Source organism: Eschrichtius robustus, chromosome 10, assembly GCF_028021215.1.
Source record: "Eschrichtius robustus isolate mEscRob2 chromosome 10, mEscRob2.pri, whole genome shotgun sequence".
In the NCBI taxonomy this organism is placed as follows: domain Eukaryota; kingdom Metazoa; phylum Chordata; class Mammalia; order Artiodactyla; family Eschrichtiidae; genus Eschrichtius; species Eschrichtius robustus.
Window position 1 is genome coordinate 68,375,986 of NC_090833.1, and position 19,132 is coordinate 68,395,117.

General features: G+C 41.9%; 1 protein-coding gene across 3 annotated transcripts in view; it reads left to right on the forward strand.

Annotated features, from left to right (window-relative positions):
* ADAMTSL1 (ADAMTS like 1) overlaps nucleotides 1-19,132 on the forward strand; it is a 464,565-nt gene that overhangs the window by 413,702 nt on the left and 31,731 nt on the right. For 2 of the 3 annotated variants that reach the window (XM_068552874.1, XM_068552875.1), the window contains 3 exons: nucleotides 8,070-8,282; nucleotides 9,891-10,071; nucleotides 13,285-13,492. In XM_068552874.1, the coding sequence (XP_068408975.1) occupies nucleotides 8,070-8,282; nucleotides 9,891-10,071; nucleotides 13,285-13,492 (602 nt within the window). Of the gene's footprint in view, nucleotides 1-207; nucleotides 440-8,069; nucleotides 8,283-9,890; nucleotides 10,072-13,284; nucleotides 13,493-19,132 lie in introns of those variants that run through there. The other variant, XM_068552876.1, reaches the window with a different exon arrangement.

The following is a 19,132-nucleotide window of genomic DNA, read 5'->3' on the forward strand; positions in this document are numbered from 1 at the left end:
AAGAAGCTCATAATAGAGAACTCCCTTCCAATCCCACCATATACACAACATCACCTTCTTTGGATGAAGACTGGCCTTTGGTGTGGTTGGTGGTGGTTCATTTCGCTTGCCCCACAATCTCTTCCATTCCACATTATTGTACAGTATCCACTTTTCATTGCCCATCACAATTTGTTTTAAAAATGGAACGTTTTCATTACGTTTCAGCAGAGAATCGCATGCGGAAATACAGTCAAGAAGGTTTTTTTCCGCTTAATTTACGTGGAACCCAAACATCTGAAGCGATTAACATAACCAAGCTGGTGCAAATGATTTTCAGTGCTTGATTTGGATATTTTGAGTGTGTCGGCTATCTCCCTCATGGTATAAAACTGATTGTTCTCAATTCATGTCTCGATTTGATCGCTGTCAAATTCAACTGGTCCACCCAACTGTGGAGCGTCGTCCAGCAAGAAATCTCCAGCACGAAACTTCACAAACCACTTTTGACACGTTCAATCAGTCGCAGCACCTTCTCCATACACTGCACAATCTTTTTTGCGTTTCAGTTGCATTTTTACCTTTCTTGAAATAATAAAGCAAAATATACCGAAAATGTTGCTTTTTTTCTTCTATCTTCAATATTAAAATGGCTATGCAAAAATTCACCAATTTTGATGAGACTTTTTTAAAATGCACGCTAATATGACAGCTGTCACATACAGTCTAACAAAGTTGTCTTGAATGAAGTTAAAGACAACTAAGTGCTACTAGAGCCATCTAATGGGAAAAAACAATTGAACATTTTGGCCAACCCAGTATAATGAAAATTATAGATGATATACTGGAGAGACTTTGGATTCTGTTATGTTCCTATGAAGAGTGTTTGGTTTTGTTCTAAAAGGCAGTTAATTTGGCTGGACTCAAGTTCCAACCTCTGTCTTCCCTGCAGTGGGCACCGACTGAATTCTCCACTCTATTGTCAGCTTCTAGCTGCTGCTCTTTTGCTGGGTTCCTCTGGGGTCTGCTAAAAAGAATTTGGACAGGACTTATACAGATTTTAAGGTTTATCTAAAAGGATTTACCCCCTTAACTTTCCAGCTATTCTAACAGCCCCCAGACACCGTCCTCTGACATCTCAAGACAATGAAGCTATACATTTTCCAGCAATCTGGGCCATCTGGGGATTGAGGAATTTCCTCAGGCAAAAAGCCACTAGGTAGCAAATCACACCTGTTGCAGTTCCTGGGTTTCTAGGATGGACTCCCCTTCTGTTTCTGCCATTGCTTTTGGTCACTCTTCAGTGCTTTCCAGGAGTTGTTTCGTGTATTTTGTTGTTGTTGTTGCTGTTGTTTAAATTTTAAGACTAGTCCAAACTAGTTATTCACCATTACTGGATGCTAGAATCCCTAGTCAAGTTGTCTTGAGAGTTTTCTGGCCAAGATCTGCTCTGTTCCTGTTTTGCAACATTTAAAGCATTCTCATTCACCCTCTTCTTTAATCCTTTATCTTCTTAATAACACAGTTGTTGGTACATTTCTAAAGATTCAAGACCCAGAGGTAAATTCTCTCTTAAATAAAGAAATATGTGAACATAGCATTGAATGGTATGTTCTGATTATACAGAACACTTTTATTTCCAATTCCACTAACTTGAAATTTCTGATCATTCAAACGTGAGTTGGAATGAAGTTTACCTTTATATTACCTGGGCAAAGTGGGTGGAGGGTGGTTGTGGAAAGAATATGTTTGGTTAGTTATTTTCATTAAAAAAAAAATGAAACCACTCATTCATTCCACAAATTCTTATATAAATCAGTTATTTGCTAACAACCTGTTTGTTTAATCCCTTTCCTTTCTGGAGTCCCATGACATCACATGGTCTCAATTTTTCTCCTATCCCACAGACCCCTTTAATACCTCCTATTTCTTCTTCAATCACTGAATGTTAGAGTTCTCCCACTGTCTTGTCCTGAGACCTGACCTCTTTTCATTGAAGACTCCTTCCACAGATCCATGAGACTGGTTCCCAAAATCTGTCTCCAGTTCTTACTGCTGACTAACTTCCATTTTTATCTTTATCATCTCAATGGATTTTTCCATCCTTTGGTTCTGTCACAACCTTTAAAGTCAATATGCTTAAAACTAAACTTATTCATCTCCAGGGGTAGAAATAAGGAATAGCTTCTCTTCCTGATTTACCTACTTCTGTTAACAATCCCACTAGTGTTCCAGTCTCTTTAGCTTCTCTTCTTTGTCTCTACCCCCATCCTCCTCATATCCTGTCAGAGCTACTTTTGCAAATATGTCTTATTTCTTGTCACCTCTGAACTGATATCCTAGCTTCTCCTTTCTCTCAAGCCAGTGCATCTTGGAAAGAACCACCTTAATGATTCTTCTAAAGCCAAGCTAGATCACCCCCTGGTCTTCAGAAACCTGCAGGGGCTCCCAAAAGACCAGATTCTGGCCTTCAAGATCCTCCCCATTGTATCTCTCACCCACCATGCCAGCATCATCTATGTCCTCCATGTTCCAGTCAGGTCAACCAGTCACTTCTCAAAGACACATCACCAGTTTTTTCATCTTTTCACCTTTGCTCATACTGTATCTTCTAGACTGCCCTCTTCTACTATCCCTGGTCTCTGCTTATCTTAATCCTAAATAACCTCCATATATAACTTCTCTTCCAGGAGCCCTTCATTGGCACAGTTCAATTTCACTACATATTGACCTAAACAATATAGATTGACTAAGTCTACTTTGCCCTATCTGGGAAGAAGAGGGGTGAGAATGATGAGTTTGAGATGCTGCTTAGAAAACCTTGGAACCTAAAAGCACCTTAAAAATCATCTAATTCACTGGTTACCAATAAAAGAATCTTCTTATGCAGAAACCTGATATGTAATTCTGCTATGAGTGAAATGGGGATGGAGACCCCAAAGCCCCATCTATGCAGATTCCCTATCAAGGTTCCCCACCCTCCTCCCCCATACCTCTGCAAAACCTTAGGGTCCCAAGGAACATCAATTTGAAAAGTATTGATTAAATCAAAAGCTCTCATTTATAGATTAGAAAACAGAAGCCAAAGAGCCCTATCAAAATCTAGAGCTCTCCTTGAGAGTCATGTATCTGTGTAACTGCATTTGAAAGTTAACAAAACTGCTTTTCCTTTAAAAGCTTTCTACAAAACAGTTCTTCACCCTGATAGGTTTCAGAGAGGCATTACTATGAAGGCAGCCTCTCAAAGACTCAAAGTCTTAGTCACTGCTACTCAAGAGTCTTTCTCAAATTGAGTTTCAGGAACTCCACATCCATGGCAGCCCTCATGCCTCACTAGGATCACCAAGCTAGAAGACCCTGGAAATATATCCAAGATGCAAGACCCAGGTGGGCTAAGAGAGGTATCCTGGCTGTTCACTCTGGCCTCTGATTCCAGGAAAGAGGAAGGATTTTGAATGTAATTGTTATGTAAATGTACTACTTATTTAGCTGACTAAGATTTCTGGATCCTAGATAAGTAACTTTATCAGCCATAGGAAATAGCCTGTGGCTGCTACCACTCCTTTTCCTGCCTAAATAGTCTCTCAGAAAATCAGTCCTAATGGAGTTGGGAAAAAAAGACTAGAGCTAAATATGAGAGATTCTCTGGCCAAGTATCTCCTGTTTCCTTGGGAATAGCAAGGTTCTTATTTTTCAATTTGGAATCTAGTCAGCCTCGCTGCGCTCTATCCACACCGACCAAACAAAAGGATTCGTGGAGCCAGCATCTCAACAGCATATGGCACCTCTTTTTCTTTAGAGCAGATGTGATAGGAAGACACATATCTGTCTGCTTCAGCGAGTCTGAAAAGCTGTACTTGTTTCAAGCTTCACTTTTGAAATCATGCTATTTGCCTAAACAAACGTACAGCTTTCCTGCCTCTTGTTAGAAAATGAAACCCACGTCTGACTCCGGACAACATTTTTGGACTGGAGGGAGTGGGTACTGCTGGTCTCTGGAGGTCCCCAGTGGACTGATTTCTATACACCTCTCCCCAAGGCCGTTCTCACACCCACTTCATAACAGGAGTACAGTGACACCACCATGGACCTCATGGCATATAGATGCCTAGATGCCACCAGAAGCATGTGGGGAGCCTGCTCCTTCGGAGTACCTGAGAGAGAAGATCCAGGTCAGGTGAGAGCTGGGTCAGTACCCAGGTAGAAACTCCACCCTACTGGAAGCCTTGGATCCACGGCTCAAGGAGCTCTGGAAGCCCCTACTCCCTAAATGTATCAGTTAGCTACCTCACCCCACCCCTGAAAAAAAAAGAGGTTCTGCATTAAAATAAACGCAAGACTCAGTGGCTAAAGCATCAATCATTTATTCTTACTGCTCTTACTTAGTTCAGCTGATCTAAACTGGGTTTGGCTGGAGTGACTTGACTGTTCTCCACATTTCTCTCATCCTCCCCTTGAGATCATCAGGCCACTCCAGGCATGTTCTTCTTCAGTGATGGCAAAGGCATAAGAGTACAAGCAAAAACTCACCAGGTCTCTTGAGGTCTAGGATTGAAATTGGTACCCAGTGCAGCTTTTGCCTCATTTCTTTTATTATGGCAAAATATACATAACATGAAACTTACTATTTTAACCACTTTTAAGTATACAGTTCAGTGGCATTAATTACATTCTCTTTGTTGTACAACTTCACAGTATCCATGTCCAGAACATATCCATGTTTCATCCCAAACTGAAACTCATACCATTAAATAATAATAATACTCCATTCCCTCCTTCCCTCAGCCCCTGGTAATTACTATTCCATTTTCTGTTTCTACAAATTTGACTACTCTAGGTATCTCATATAAGGGGAATCATATAATATTTGTCCTTCTGTGTCTGGCTTCCTTCACTTAAATTAATGTTTTCAAGTTTAATCCATGTTGTCACATGTATCAGAATTTTATTCCCTATTTAAGGCTGAATAATAGTCATCATATATATTTATCACATTTGGTTTATCCATTCATCTATTGATGGACCTCTGGGTTGTTTCCACCTTTTGGCTATCGTGAATAATGCTGCCATAAACATTGGTGTACAAATATCTATTCAAGTCCTGCTTTCAGATCTTTTGGGTATATAGCCAGAAGTGGAGTTGCTGAATCATACGGTAATTCTAATGTTTAACTTTCTTTTAGGGACCTCAATATTGTTTTCCACAGTTGCTGCACCATTTTACATTTCACCAACAATACGCAAGTGTTATAATTTTCCCATGTCTTCACCAACTCTAGTTAGTTTTTTTTCTTTTTCTTAATAATAGCCATCCTAATGGATATAAAGTGGTATCTCATTGGTTCTGATTTGCATTTCTATTAACAATTAGTGAGGTGGAACATCTTTTCCTGTGCTTATTAATCATGTGCATATCTTTGAGAAATGTCTATTCAAGTGTTTTGCTCATTTTTTAAATTGGTTGGTGGTTTTTGTTGTTGAGTTGTAGGAATTTTTCTATATTCTGGATATTAGTCTCTTATCAGATCTATGATTTGTAAATATTTTCTCCCATTGTGTGGGCTGCCTTTTCACTCTGTTGTTAGTGTCCTTTGATACACAAAAGCTTTTAATTTTGATGATGTCCAGTATATCTATTTTTTTTCTTTTGTTACCTGTGCTTTTAGTGTCATATCCAAGAAATCATTGCCAAATCCAATATTATGAAACTTTTCCCCTGCATTTTCTTCTGAGAGTTTTATACTTTTAACTCTTATGTTTAGGTCCTTAATCCATTTTGAGTTAATTTTTGTATATGGTTTAATATAAGGATCCAACATCATTCTTTGCATGTAGAAATCCAGTTTTCCCAGTACCATCTGTTGAAAAGACTATCCTTTCCACATTGAATGGTCTTGGCACCCGTGTTGAAAATTGACCATACACATAAGAGCTTATTTCTGGGTTCTCTATCTATTCCATTGGTCTATATGTCTGTCTTTATTCCAGTTCCACACTGTTTTGATTACTGTAACTTTGTAATAAGTTTTGAAACCAGGAAGTATGAGACCTCTAACTTTGCTGTTCTTTTTCAAGATTGTTTTGGCTATTCAGGGTCCCTTGAGATTCCACATGAATTTTAAGATGAATTTTTCTATTTATGCAAAAACAATTTTTTTAAGTCATTGGGATTTTGAGAGGGATTGAACTGGGTTTGCTTTGGGGAGTACTGACACCTTAACAAAATTGTCTTCCAACTCATGAACATGAGATATCTTTTCATTCATTTATGTTTTTAATTTCTTTTTTTAGCAATGTTTTATAGTTTTCAGTGTACAAGTCTTTTGCCTCCTTGGTTTAGTTTATTCTTAAGTATTTTATTCGTTTTGATACTTATGTAAATGGAATTGTTTTCTTAATTTCCTTTTCAGATTGTTCATTGTTAGTGTTTGTTAGTGGCCAGAGTAGTCACATGGCCAAACCTAAAGTAAGGAGGTGGGGAAGTAAAGCCCACCCATCATGGGAGGGTCCTGTAAAGTTACATGGCAGAGTGAGTCCACATGGCGAGAAGTGAAAAATTGGGTCCTATAACATGATATTCCATGCTGAAATTTTGAGGGTCAACTTTAGCATTGCTTTTCCAGGGCCCTTCTTCAAAGTAGTCTGTTCCCACCTCTTCAACCTACACAACCACAGTGAAAATGTAAAAAGCCAAGGGAATGAAGGGAGTAAGCAGACAAAGGAAGGAGGTATCACGATGCCTAAGTAAATTGTTGGCATCTAACCAGACAAGCAGTAGGTATGGGGGAAAGAACACAAGACAGTGAGTCAGACAGAAGATCTGCCCCTTGATCTTGGGAAGGTCTCTTAACATCTCTGGGCCTCAGTTTTCTCCTCTGGCAGTAAGCTAGATCATCTCTTAAAGACCTTTCCTGTGTGTTAACACTGCCATACTATAAAAATTCTACCGGTGCTGCCCCCGGAACACAGAACAAGTCAACGTTAGAAAATCCATTCTCTGTACAGATCCATAGGCACACACATCCATGCAGGTGACCATCTGTGTGTCTCACTGATCTCATCTTCTGCCTTACATCTCAGTTTTATTAGTGTGCTTTTTTGCATCCCATACCAGCTGGGATCTCCTTGCAAGAGAGAAGATAGTCTTAACTAGCTTTACTGTCCCCAGAACACTAGGCACCAAATAGATATTTTTTAACTGAACTGAGAGAAAACCTCCACTATCTTTCATTTTGAATGATTTATCTTGCATTTTAAACCTCCAAATAAATCTCCTCTGGAAGCTAAGTTTCTGGGGTCACAACAGCAAATTCAACAAGTACGAATTTAGAGGTAACGAGTTTTCTCTCACAACTGCAATCAGTTTATTTTACTAATTCTATGCTACAAAGGCTTGAGTAGACACCATATCTCAGTTTAATATTTTGGAATTTTAATGTATCAAAATAGGCTCAATGACTATGTAATAAGTATAACATTGTACATGTCCAACGCAGGCTTGGTTGTCAGAAGAGCTGTCAGAAGGCCAAGGTTCTTGACCTATAGAGAAATGAGATCAGTGTTTAAAATTGTTTTCCTAGTCTCTGTTGAAAATTTTTGGCTTGAAAATCACATAAAGAGTAAAATGGAGGCAGACGTTAGGCATTTACCAATTAAAGTTTGATTCCTAACTATTACTATATAGTACATGGGGGTTTTTTTTCCCCCACTCATTGCGTTTGAAGAAGTGATTTCTTTCAGTATAAAACTGGCATAGGAACTAATTAACTTCAGAAAATGTCCAATGAGTAAATCTTAATTGCTTCATTTTTTTTAAAGTTATTACAGGGACATAGACAAAAATAGGTGCTTCGTGTTCCCCAGGAATTTTTACTTTAATTGAATGAGTAACAGTCACCCTCCAAGCATCCAGAGAATAAAAACATCTCCCATTTGCTTGGGAATGGGAAACATAAGAAAAATGCCATGGGGAAGCCACATCAAATGTATGGCCTCAAAACCCACGGAAACAAACAGCTCAACAGGAATGTGTACTTATTGGCTTTATCCTTAAGTACCTTATCCTTACTTCTCCTCACCTCTCCTTCTAGGCTGCCCCATCAAAGGCCACCCTACTCCCAATATCACCTGGTTCCATGGTGACCAGCCAGTTGCCAATACCACAGGACTGACGCATCATATCTTGGCAGCTGGACGGATTCTCCAGGTTGCAAATCTTAGTGGCGGGTCTCAAGGGGAATTCAGCTGCCTTGCTCAGAATGAGGCGGGAATGCTCGTACAGAAGGCCTCTTTAGTGATCCAAGGTAAGAAACCCTTCAGGCGTTGGGTGCCAGGCTTGTTTCTTGAAAAAGAGAGTCTACTTGGAAATGTAATTTTCCAGCAGAACAAAGTGATTTCTGATCTCCAGTGGTTCTTAGAACGTGAAAATGGAAGCCCAACCGTGTTGCCATATGGTGAGGCTCTTCAGAAGGGCCACCCACCCCCATCTCAGCAGAAGCTGGAAAAGTCAGTGCTGCTTTCATAGATGCGCCCTTCTGCTCATCATGTTACTGCTGCTCGGGACCAAGGAGATTTCGTCATATAGCAAAGCAACTGTGTTTCCTTTCTGCTGGTTTAACTAGTAAAGAGCACACACACACACTCGCAAAGTTGCCTATTAAGAACATGCAAGTTTTCTCTGTTGAGCTGGTTTAAAATTACCTCTTGATGTGAACTACGTGGTTACTGCCCGCCTCGGAGAACCAGGGCTGGTGCCAGGACAGCTGATCATCCAGAAGAGGCTCCAGCTGCAGTCACACGCCAAGTGCTTTCCTGGCACCTTCTCTGTGGCCTGTCCGTGTGGCTCATGCATTCACCTTCCAGGCACCTGGGCAGGTCAGAGAGCCCTTGGGTGGGGCCTGGCATTCACGGCCCCAAGAAAGGGTTGTGAATGAGCCCAAAACAGTGGGAAAGGAGCCCAAACTGGCCTTGTTATAGAAACTATGTGGGGCTTTTGAGTTTTCCGTAGACTGGTTCTACCTGTGGCCTATGTGTGATACTTGTAGGGAAAGCAAAATTCTACTGCATGTCTCCTAAAGTGGAGGTTTCCGTGGGAAGGGACAGAGTTCATCCCAGAATAGCACATAATGGGGGAGATTTTCCTGAGCGTAGGTTTTCCCCTTAAACATCCTCCGCCACCATCTCACTTTCCAGATAGGAAAGTCAACGTTGCGTTTTCTTGCCAGCCAAGCGCTCTTTGCTGAAAACCAGAAGGCAGTGCCTATCTGCAAGATTTGTAGCACACAAATCTTTTGAGTGCAAATAAGCACTCAAAATTTACCAGCCCAGTTAGTTTTAACAGCTTTCCTACCAGTGAGTCCCAAACCCCCAAATAGAAAATCCAAAGAAATGGCCTTTCTGACCAACGTCATCATTTCCGTAAGTGCGCCTCTCTGGATAGGCTGTTTTTCTGTAACGTATACAAAGTCCAACTCCAGTATAGACTTTTAAATATGATTGTTAAGTACCTCTGATATTTTTATATCTCTTTGTTGAAAAATACAGTCACTTTCCTGGGAAACTAATGGAAGGAAAGAGTACTTTAGGAAGTAGGTTTAAAACTACGAGAGCTACAGCCACTGATGAAGTTCTATGTGCCAGGCACTGGGCTAGGCCCTGCACTTTCTTTATATCCAGTCCTCGCAGTAGCATGACAAGATAAGGGCTACTGTACCCACTTTATGGATGAGCCAACGGAGGCCCCTGGAGACCACGTGACTTGCCTAGATCGGTGGGGAATGGAGCCTGCCGCAGGGCAGGGCCTCATTCCTAACAGCATATCATTCCCACCACACCCCACCCCGCCACTCTGAAGGAATAACATGGGCATTGATGCTATCTTCTTTTCACCTCTGGTCCTCCTTCTGTGATAGATTACTGGTGGTCTGTGGACAGACTGGCAACCTGCTCAGCCTCCTGTGGTAACAGGGGTGTTCAGCAGCCCCGCCTGAGGTGTCTCCTGAACAGCACGGAGGTCAACCCCACTCACTGCGCAGGGAAGGTGCGCCCTGCTGTGCAGCCCATCGCCTGCAACCGGAGAGACTGCCCTTCCCGGTGAGTGCGCCGGAGGCTGGCTCAGGCCGCCCACTCCCAAGGATGGGCCTGGACTTTTAGCCAAGTTCACGGCCAGCCCTTGTCTAGCACTGAGAGAGCTACATTAAGTGCAGGTGAGGGGCCCTGACGTCCTTTCCTGGAGGCCCGGGGCCGCCAGCCTCTCCACTGCACAGAAAACATCCCTCAGGATGAGTCTCCTCCCGTGGCTGTTTCTTCCCTCACTATTCAGCCGGCTAAAGGCTGCCCAGGCTTCCCAAGGGCCTGACAGGGTCTGTTCAGGGGCCAGGAGCATCCCAGGCCCTGGCAAGAGAGAGCTCCCATACTGCAGTAAGAAGCGGGCTCTTTGGTTGGTTTGTAAGAAAAGAAACGTGTTTGCAGTTGAAGCGTTTAGGGGGTAGTGACTATTGGCCTATACCCCAACTCCTCCCCTTTCTTCTAGCTGTAAATACCTGTGCTCATCAGTGCTCCAATTTAGTTAAGGAAATATTATCCTCTCTTCTACAAAGGGTTGCATCCTGCTAAAGCTGACATAAATTTCCATTTCCCATAGTTGCTTCAACTTTGGGTTTACAGTTGACCCTTGAACAATGCAGAGGTCAGGGGCGCCGACCCCAAGCAGTCAGAAATCCACCTATAACTTGATAGTCGGCGCTCCATATCTGCAATTTCACAACAACGGATGGTGTAGTACTGTAGTAGGTATTTCGTGAAAGAAATCCGAGTATAAGTGGATCTGTGCAGTTCATACCCGGGTTGTTCAAGGGCCAACTGTACATTCTCTGCATTTGGGTCCCTTATATAGCTCAGAATGACACCCACAGTCTCTGCCTCTTCCCTCTGCCTTGAGCTTTGAGCAGCTGTAAGTCCCACCGAGCAGTACCCTTCCCCTGCCACCCAGTGTCAGGCAGCAGCTAAAGGGATAATGGATGGGCTTGGAGTTGGCACCAGCATGGCGCCCAGAGCCCGGGGAGACTTGGCTGGGTCCTGAAATGCCCCTTTACTACCTATCTGTGGGACGTTCATCCACTACTTAGGCAACTGCTTTGTGTTTTGCCAGCTGAGTCATAAGAAGCAGCTGAAACCAGGAGAGCCTCAATGAAATATGAAACACACTCCTTAATATCAGCAGTTTGACTTGCTGACGGGAAGGTTTCCACGGGAATGATTAATGTCCTTTTATACCCTTCCTGAACTGTAACATAGCCCGTACCTCTCCTTTCTCAAAGCCCCCACCCCAACTCCTGAAAAATTGCTGAAATGGATATCTGGAAATAAAAGTTGATTGAAAGACAGGCCTGACATTCACCAGGGATACGAGAGGCTGGAAGACTGCCCTTGCCAAGCTGTGTGAAATGAAGAAGAGGTCTTGGACATGCCAGGGACTTTTTGATTTGCTGTGGTGATGGTCAGAGTCAATCAGCCTTATTTACTTCTACAGATGAAACAATGGCTGGGTCTGCTTGGGTTTCAGTGCCCCCAGGGGCTTTAAAACACCATCTGCCTGTTTCCTAAGTGGCTCTGCTCCCGCGGGATGGAAATCTGCACGCAGTCATCTCTCTCCAGGGCTAATGGAGCAGAGGAGTTCCACCAAAGTAAATAAGTCACAGATCCAGATTCAGGAGGAATTTGCTCCCCGTCCCTGCTACTTACCTCTCCTGAAAGCCAGATGTGGCGCCACTGGAGTAGGAAGTGGCCACAGGCTCACCTTTGCTTGGTTTCCCCACCAGGCTTCCAGGGCACGTCAGCCCCCTTCTTTGCATACAAACAAGTGTGGCCCTCGTAGGCTTTCTGAATAACACTGCGAAGTCCCGCTTTGACCCAGGTAGCCGTTTCAGCCACTTCATTTAGATAAATTTTTTTTCTCAGGCAGTAAAACAAAATGTTTTCTCTAGATGGAATTAAATGGCTGGAAAGCACCAAATTTTTTTCTCATTCTTTTCCCCAAACTGCACCCCCTTCCCCTCTTCTTTGAGAATTAGCCCAGGGTACAAACATCCAAAGAGAACCCCTCCACATTTGTATAGAGACCAAGGATTTCAGAGTGTTTCCCAGCTTACAGCTTGGCTTTATGAGGAAAGCCATTTGTCCCAGTCCTGGTCAGTCTCGCTTCTCAGGGCCCGAATTGCAGTTAGAAGCTAACATCCTGAGAACAACTACTGTCACCACGTACGCAGCCCTCTAGGAGGTGTAAGACCTGCGGACGGTGACTCATGGGCGTGGGAATTGCTCCAGAGAGCCGGAAGGCACTTCGTAGGTTGCTGAGGGATTAAACAAAATCAAATGAGACGTGGGTTAAGGCGAGGTAGAAAAAACAGTGAGTACGAGCAGACAGAACTTGGCTTAACCGAGACCCAGACCGCCTCCAGGGTCAGGGGGCGAGCCAGGTTTGGATCTGACTTCCCTGGGAAACTGTCCCTTCTCTGCCCCACACTTGGATGCCATTAGGAAGTACCAGAACTGCAATGCAGCGTAACCAGCTAAAGGACTGTCTTCCCAGAATGTGTCATCTGCAAGCTCACGGCTTTTGGGGCCAATGTTAAGAAAAGGCAACTGATCTTCAGAAAACTCTTTCACATTGTGCCTTTTTAGTCAATTTCCAGAGGGTATTTGTTTCCTGTGGCTGCCATAGCAAATTACCACAAACATCGTTGCTTAAAACAAGAGAAATCTATTCTCCTACAGTTGTGGAGGCCAGAAGTCCAAAATCAAGGTGTCAGCAGGGCTGTACCCCCTCCAGAGGCTCTGGGAGAGAATCAGTTCCTCGGCCCTTGCAGCTTCTGGAGGCTCCTGGTGTCCCTTGGCTTGTGGCCACATCACTCCAACCTCTGCCTCTGTGGTCACACTGTCTCCTTTTCTATGTCAAATCTCCCTCTGCCTTTCTCTTATAAGGGTACGTGATGGTATTTAATGCCTACCCAGATAATGCAGGACAATCTCATCTCAAAATCTTTAACTATATCTGTAAACACCCTTTGTCCAAATAAGGTAGCATTCACAAGTTCCAGGGATTTGATGTAGATATCTCGGCGGGGAGGGGGGTGGATTTTCAGCGTACCACCCCAAGCATATACTGTGAAAAGAGACATGGCCCTGCAATTAGCTGCTGTGTGGTGAGAAGAGGAAGATGCACGGGGCTCCTTTTCTGAGAGTGTATGACATCGTCCCTCTCCTCAAGGCTTGACCCTTTGCCCTGACTCTTCTTCCTCTCTCCAGGTGGATGGTGACCTCCTGGTCCGCCTGTACCCGGAGCTGTGGGGGAGGTGTCCAGACCCGCCGGGTGACCTGCCAGAAGCTGAAAGCCTCTGGGATCTCCACTCCTGTGTCCAATGACATGTGCACACAGCTTGCCAAACGGCCAGTCGACACCCAGGCCTGTAACCAACAGCTGTGTGTGGAGTGGGCCTTCTCCAGCTGGGGCCAGGTGAGAGGGCTTTTTTATTTTTATTTTTATTTTTTATTGAAGTAGAGTTGATTTACAGTGTTTCAGGTGTACAGCAAAGTGAATCAGTTGTGCATATATATATCTTCTTTTTCAGATTCTTTTCTATGATAGGTTACTACAAGATATTGAGTTGAGTTCCCTGTGCTATACAGTAGGTCCCTGTCATTTATCTTTCATATATATAGTAGTCTGTATCTGTTAATTCCAAATTTATCCCTCCCCCTTCTTTACCCTTTGGTAGCCATAAGTTTGTTTTTCAAGTCTGTGAGTCTGTTTCTGTTTTATAAGTAAGTTCATTTCTATCATTTTTTTAGATCCCACATATAAGCGATATCATATATTTGTCTCCTTCTGACTTACTTCACTTAGTATGATAATCTCTAGCTGCATCCATGTTGCTGCAAATGGCATTATTTCGTTCTTTTTTATGGCTCAGTAGTATTCCATTGTATATATGCACCACATTTTCTTTATCCATTCATCTCTCAATGGACATTAGGGTTGTTTCCATGTCTTGGCTATTGTGAATAGTGCTGCAGTGAACATTGGGGTGCATGTGTCTTTTGGGGTTTTTTAAAATTAATTTTTATTGGAGTATAGTTGATTTACAATGTTTTGTCAGTTTCTGCTATACAGCAAAGTGAATCAGCTACACATATACATATATCCATTCTTTTTTAGATTCTTTTCCCATATAGCTCATTACATAGTATTGAGTAGAGTTCCCTATGCTATACAGTAGGTTCTTATTAGTTATCTATTTTATATATAGTAGCGTCTATATGTCAATCCCAATCTCCCAATCTATCCCTCCCCCTCCTTCCCTCCTGGTAACCACAAGTTTGTTTTCCACATCTGTGACGCCATTTCTGTTCTGCATACAAGTTCATTTATACCATTCTTTTAGATTCCACAAATAAGCGGTATCATATGATATTTGTCTTTCTCTGTCTTACTTCACTCAGTATGACAATCTCTAGGTCCATCCACATTGCTGCAAATGGCATTATTTCCTTCTTTTTTATGGCTGAGTAATATTCCATTGTATATATGTACCACATCTTCTTTATCCATTCATCCGTTGATGGACATCTAGGTTGCATCCGTGTCCTGGCTGTTGTAAATAGTGCTGCAGTGAACATTGGGGTGCATGTATGGTTTTCTCTGGATATGTGCCCAGGACTGGGATTGCTAGATCATATTGTAGCTCTATTTTTAGTTTTTTAGGAACCTCCATACTGTTCCCCATAGTGGCTGTAGCAATTTACATTCCCACCAACAGTGTAAGAGGGTTCCCTTTTCTCCACACCCTCTCCAGCATTTGTTACTTGTAGACTTTTTAATGATGGCCATTCTGACTGGTGTGAGGTGGTACCTCACTGTAGTTTTTATTTGCATTTCTCTAATATTTAGTGATGTTGAGCATCTTTTCATGTGCCTATTGGCCATCCATATTTCTTCTTTGGAGAGAGGTCTGTTTAGGTCTTCTGCCCATTTTTTGGATTGGGCTGTTTGTTTTTTGTTGTTGAGTTGTATGAGCTGTTTGTATATTTTGGAAATTAAGCCCTTGTTGGTCGCAGCATTTGTGAATATTTTCTCCCATTCTGTAGGTTTTCTTTTCGTCTTGTTTATGGTTTACCTTGCTGTGCAAAAGCTTGTGAGTTTGATTAGGTCCCATTTGTTTATTTTTGTATTTATTTCTATTGCCTTGGGAGACAGAACTAAGAAAACATTTGTACAATTTATGTCAGAGAATGTTTTGCCTATGTTCTCTTCTAGGAATTTTATGGTATCGTGTCTTATGTTTTAAGTCTTTAAGCCATTTTGAGTTTGTTTTTGTGTATGGTGAGAGGGTGTGTTTTAACTCCATCCATTTACATGCAGCTGTCCAACTTTCCCAACACCACTTGCTGAAAGAGGCTGTCTTTTTTCCGTTTTATATTCTTGCCTCCTTTGTCGAAGATTAATTGACCTTAGGTGTGTGGGCTTATTTCTGGGCTCTCTATTCTGTTCCGTTGATCCATATGTCTGTTTTTGTGCCAATACCATGCTGTTTTGATTACTGTAGCTTTGTAGTATTGTCTGAAGTCTGGGAGGGTTTTGCCTCCTGCTTTGTTCTTTTTCTTCAGGATTGCCTTGGCAATTCTAGGTCTTTTATGGTACCATGTAAATTTTAGGATTATTTGTTCTAGTTCTGTGAAACATGTCATGAGTAATTTGATATGGATCTCATTAAATCTGTAGATTGCTTTGGGTGGTATGGCCATTTTAACAATATTAATTCTTCCAATCCAAGAGCATGGGATATCTTTCCATTTCTTTGAGTCATCTTTAATTTCCTTTATTAATGTTTTATAGGTCTCAGCGAATAAGTCTTTCACCTCCTTGGTGAGGTTTATTCCTAAGTATTTTCTTTTGGGGGTTGCAATTTTAAAAGGTATTGTTTCTTTTACATTCCCTTTCTGATATTTTGTTGTCGGTGTAAAGAAATGCAACAGATTTCTGTATGTTAATCTTGTATCGGGCTACCTTGCTGAATTTTTCTAGTAGTTTTTGTGTGGAGTCTTTAGGGTTTTCTATATATAGTATCATATCATCTGCATATAATGACAGTTTTAGCTCTTCCCTTCCAATTTGGATACCTTTTTAAGATTTTTTTGATGTGGACCATTTTTAAAGTCTTTATTGAATTTTGTTACAACATAGCTTCCGTTTTATGTTTCGGTTCTTTGGCCACGAGGCACGTGGGATCTTAGCTTCCTGACCAGGGATCAAACCCACACCCACTGCATTGGAAGGTGAAGTCTTAACCACTGGACTGCCAGGGAAGTCCCCCCAATTTGGATACCTTTTATTTCTTTTTCTTGTCTGATTGCTGTGGCTAGGACTTCCAATACTATGTTGAACAGAAGAAGTGAGAGTGGGCATCCTTGTCTTGTTCCTGATTTTAGCAGGAAGGCTTTCAGCTTTTCACCATTGAGTATTATATTGTCTGTGGGTTTGTCATAAATAGCTTTTATTATCTGGAGATATGTTCCCTCTTATACCCACTTTGGTAAGAGTTTTTTTTTTTTAATCATGAATGGATGTTGAATTTTGTCAAATGCTTTTTCTGCATCTATTGAGATGATCATGTGTTTTTTGTCTTTTGTTTATGTGGTGTTATCACATTCGTTGATTTCATATGCTGAACCATCCTTGTGAACTTGGGACGAATCCCACTTGGTCATGGTGTTACGATATTTTTTATGTGTTGCTGGATTCAGTTTGCTAATATTTTGTTGAGAATTTTTGCATCTATATTCATCAGATCTTGGCCTGTAATTATCCTTTTTGGTGGTGTCTTTGCTAGACATTGGTCTTTTAAAGAAATTTCTCCAGTGACTCTAAGTCAATTGCTCAGGAGAGGGATCTAAACATGGGCATGTTTTAGAAGGCACCCAAGTGATTCTAATGTGCAGTCAGGGTAGAGAACCATTGTTCCAGGCCAAGAAGAGTTGAAGCCTAGCTGCTACCAACAACTCCTTTCTCAATTCCCTGCTGGAGGTTAACCAAAAAAGTCCCAGGTTAGCTCAAGAGAGAGCAGAAATGGGGGCTCAGCTGGATGGAGGGAGGAACCACAGTGACTCTCCATTTGGAGAGGAAATTTTATGTTTTAGTTATAACTTAAAAGAAAGACCAACACAAACTGAAGGTTCTTCATCAGGAAGAGCAAACCTGAGCAGTGACACACACCAGGCCGTGACAGAAGCAGCCAAGGGCTGTGCGGTGCTGTCATCATTTCTGAGCCAGGTCATTGTTTCTGAGCCAGGTGGGACTGAGCACAAGTCAGGAACTCCCATTTGTAATTAGAGGCCTAGGTTTTGCCCAGTGCAGGTAGATAAGGCCTCTATTTAGACAAAGCATAGTTGTCCTATTCATCATCTGACTCCTTCTCTGTTTTAGAATGTTGTTGGCACCAAAAAAAAAAAAAAAAAAATCTGGTGTGGTCCTTGAGGGAAATGATATAATTGTATATACTCTGTTTTTCCTAAAGTCTGGGTTCAAAACTTACTGGAGACCTACTGAGCATCTAAGAGCTGCCTGCCAGGACTGATAATCAGCTGGTACCTACCAACTATGTGGGAACAACTGTTGGGGTTTGTCAGAGGCCCGTGCTAATTGGTAGGATAACTGTTTTGATTGGTCAGGCATAATTTCCGAATGGTCAGTATCTGAAACATACCATTAAGCTTGGCCTGCGAGGACATGCCAAAGCAACCACACAGCTCCGAATTCTTTGTGTAACTCTATGAAATAGTGTGACCGAATGCTTGGGGGCAGTTAGCAACTTGAACTTATTGGAACTGGTATCTACACATTACTGCATTCATGTTCCCTCATCCCAACCCTGAAGTGTGTTCTTTGGAAAACAATCACTTGGAACATCCTATTGAGTTAATAGACCGTGGTCATCTCTAATGAAGATGAAATGTTATTTGGGGGAAAATGTGGCCACAGAATTCATTTGCAACTTATAAGCCATTTGTGTCCCAGGTGAGCCTGGGAATAATGCTCAACACTGGCAAATCAATATGCTCAGCTGGAGGCTCCTTTTTGGGGCCTCTACCAGCCCCCCCTTATTTCCAGTGACCTAATACATGTGCTTCTTAATCAAAGAGGCATGAGCTCCCCCTTGTTCCCATGCCTGGGGGATATCATCTTTCTCTTACCTGGAAAAGCCCACTTCTGATAGCTCTCATTCCACCCAAGGCAGCTCTGCTTCTAGGCCCTCAAGGCTTATTGGCAGTTTGTGAAATTACAATTGGGAACAGATCTGGCTACACATGGGAGATGTTTCTGCATTGTATCACTGAGGTCACTCAAGGGCATATACATGCACACTGATCATGCTGAGTGATTATTTTTCCTAAAAGACAGAAAAATAGGTCTTTCCCCCTTCCTTCCTCTCTAACACTCTTCACCCCCTTCTTCTTTCTTCTAGAACCCACTAGGCAAGTTTGTCTCAAGCTTTAATGTGAATCACTGATGGATCTTGTTAAAAATGCAAATTCTCATCTAGGAAGTCTGGAATAGAGCTTTGGATGCTGAAGTTTTTTTTAATGGAAGTATAGTTGATTTAGTTTCAGGTGTACAGCAAAGTGATTCAGTTATACATATTTTTCAGATTATTTTCCTTTATAGGTTATTACAAAATATTGAGTATAGTTCCCTGTGCTATACAGTAAGTCCTTGTTGGTTATCTATTTTATATACAGTATGTGTTTATGTTAATCTCAAACTCCTAATTTATCCCTGCCCCCCCTTTCCCCTTTGGTAACCATAAGTTTCTCTTCTATGTCTGTGGGTCTATTTCTGTTGTGTATATAAGTTCATTTGTATAATTTTTTTTTTAGATTCCACATATAAGCAATATCATATGAGATTTGTTGTTCTCTGTCTGGCTTACTTCACTCAGTATGACAACCTCTGGGTCCCTCCATGTTGCTGCAAATGGCAGTATTTCCTTCTTTTTTATGGCTAAGTAGGATTCCATTGATAAATATACCACATCTTCTTTATCCATTCCTCTGTCAATAGACATTTAGGTTGCTTCCAGGTCTTGGCTATTGTAAATAG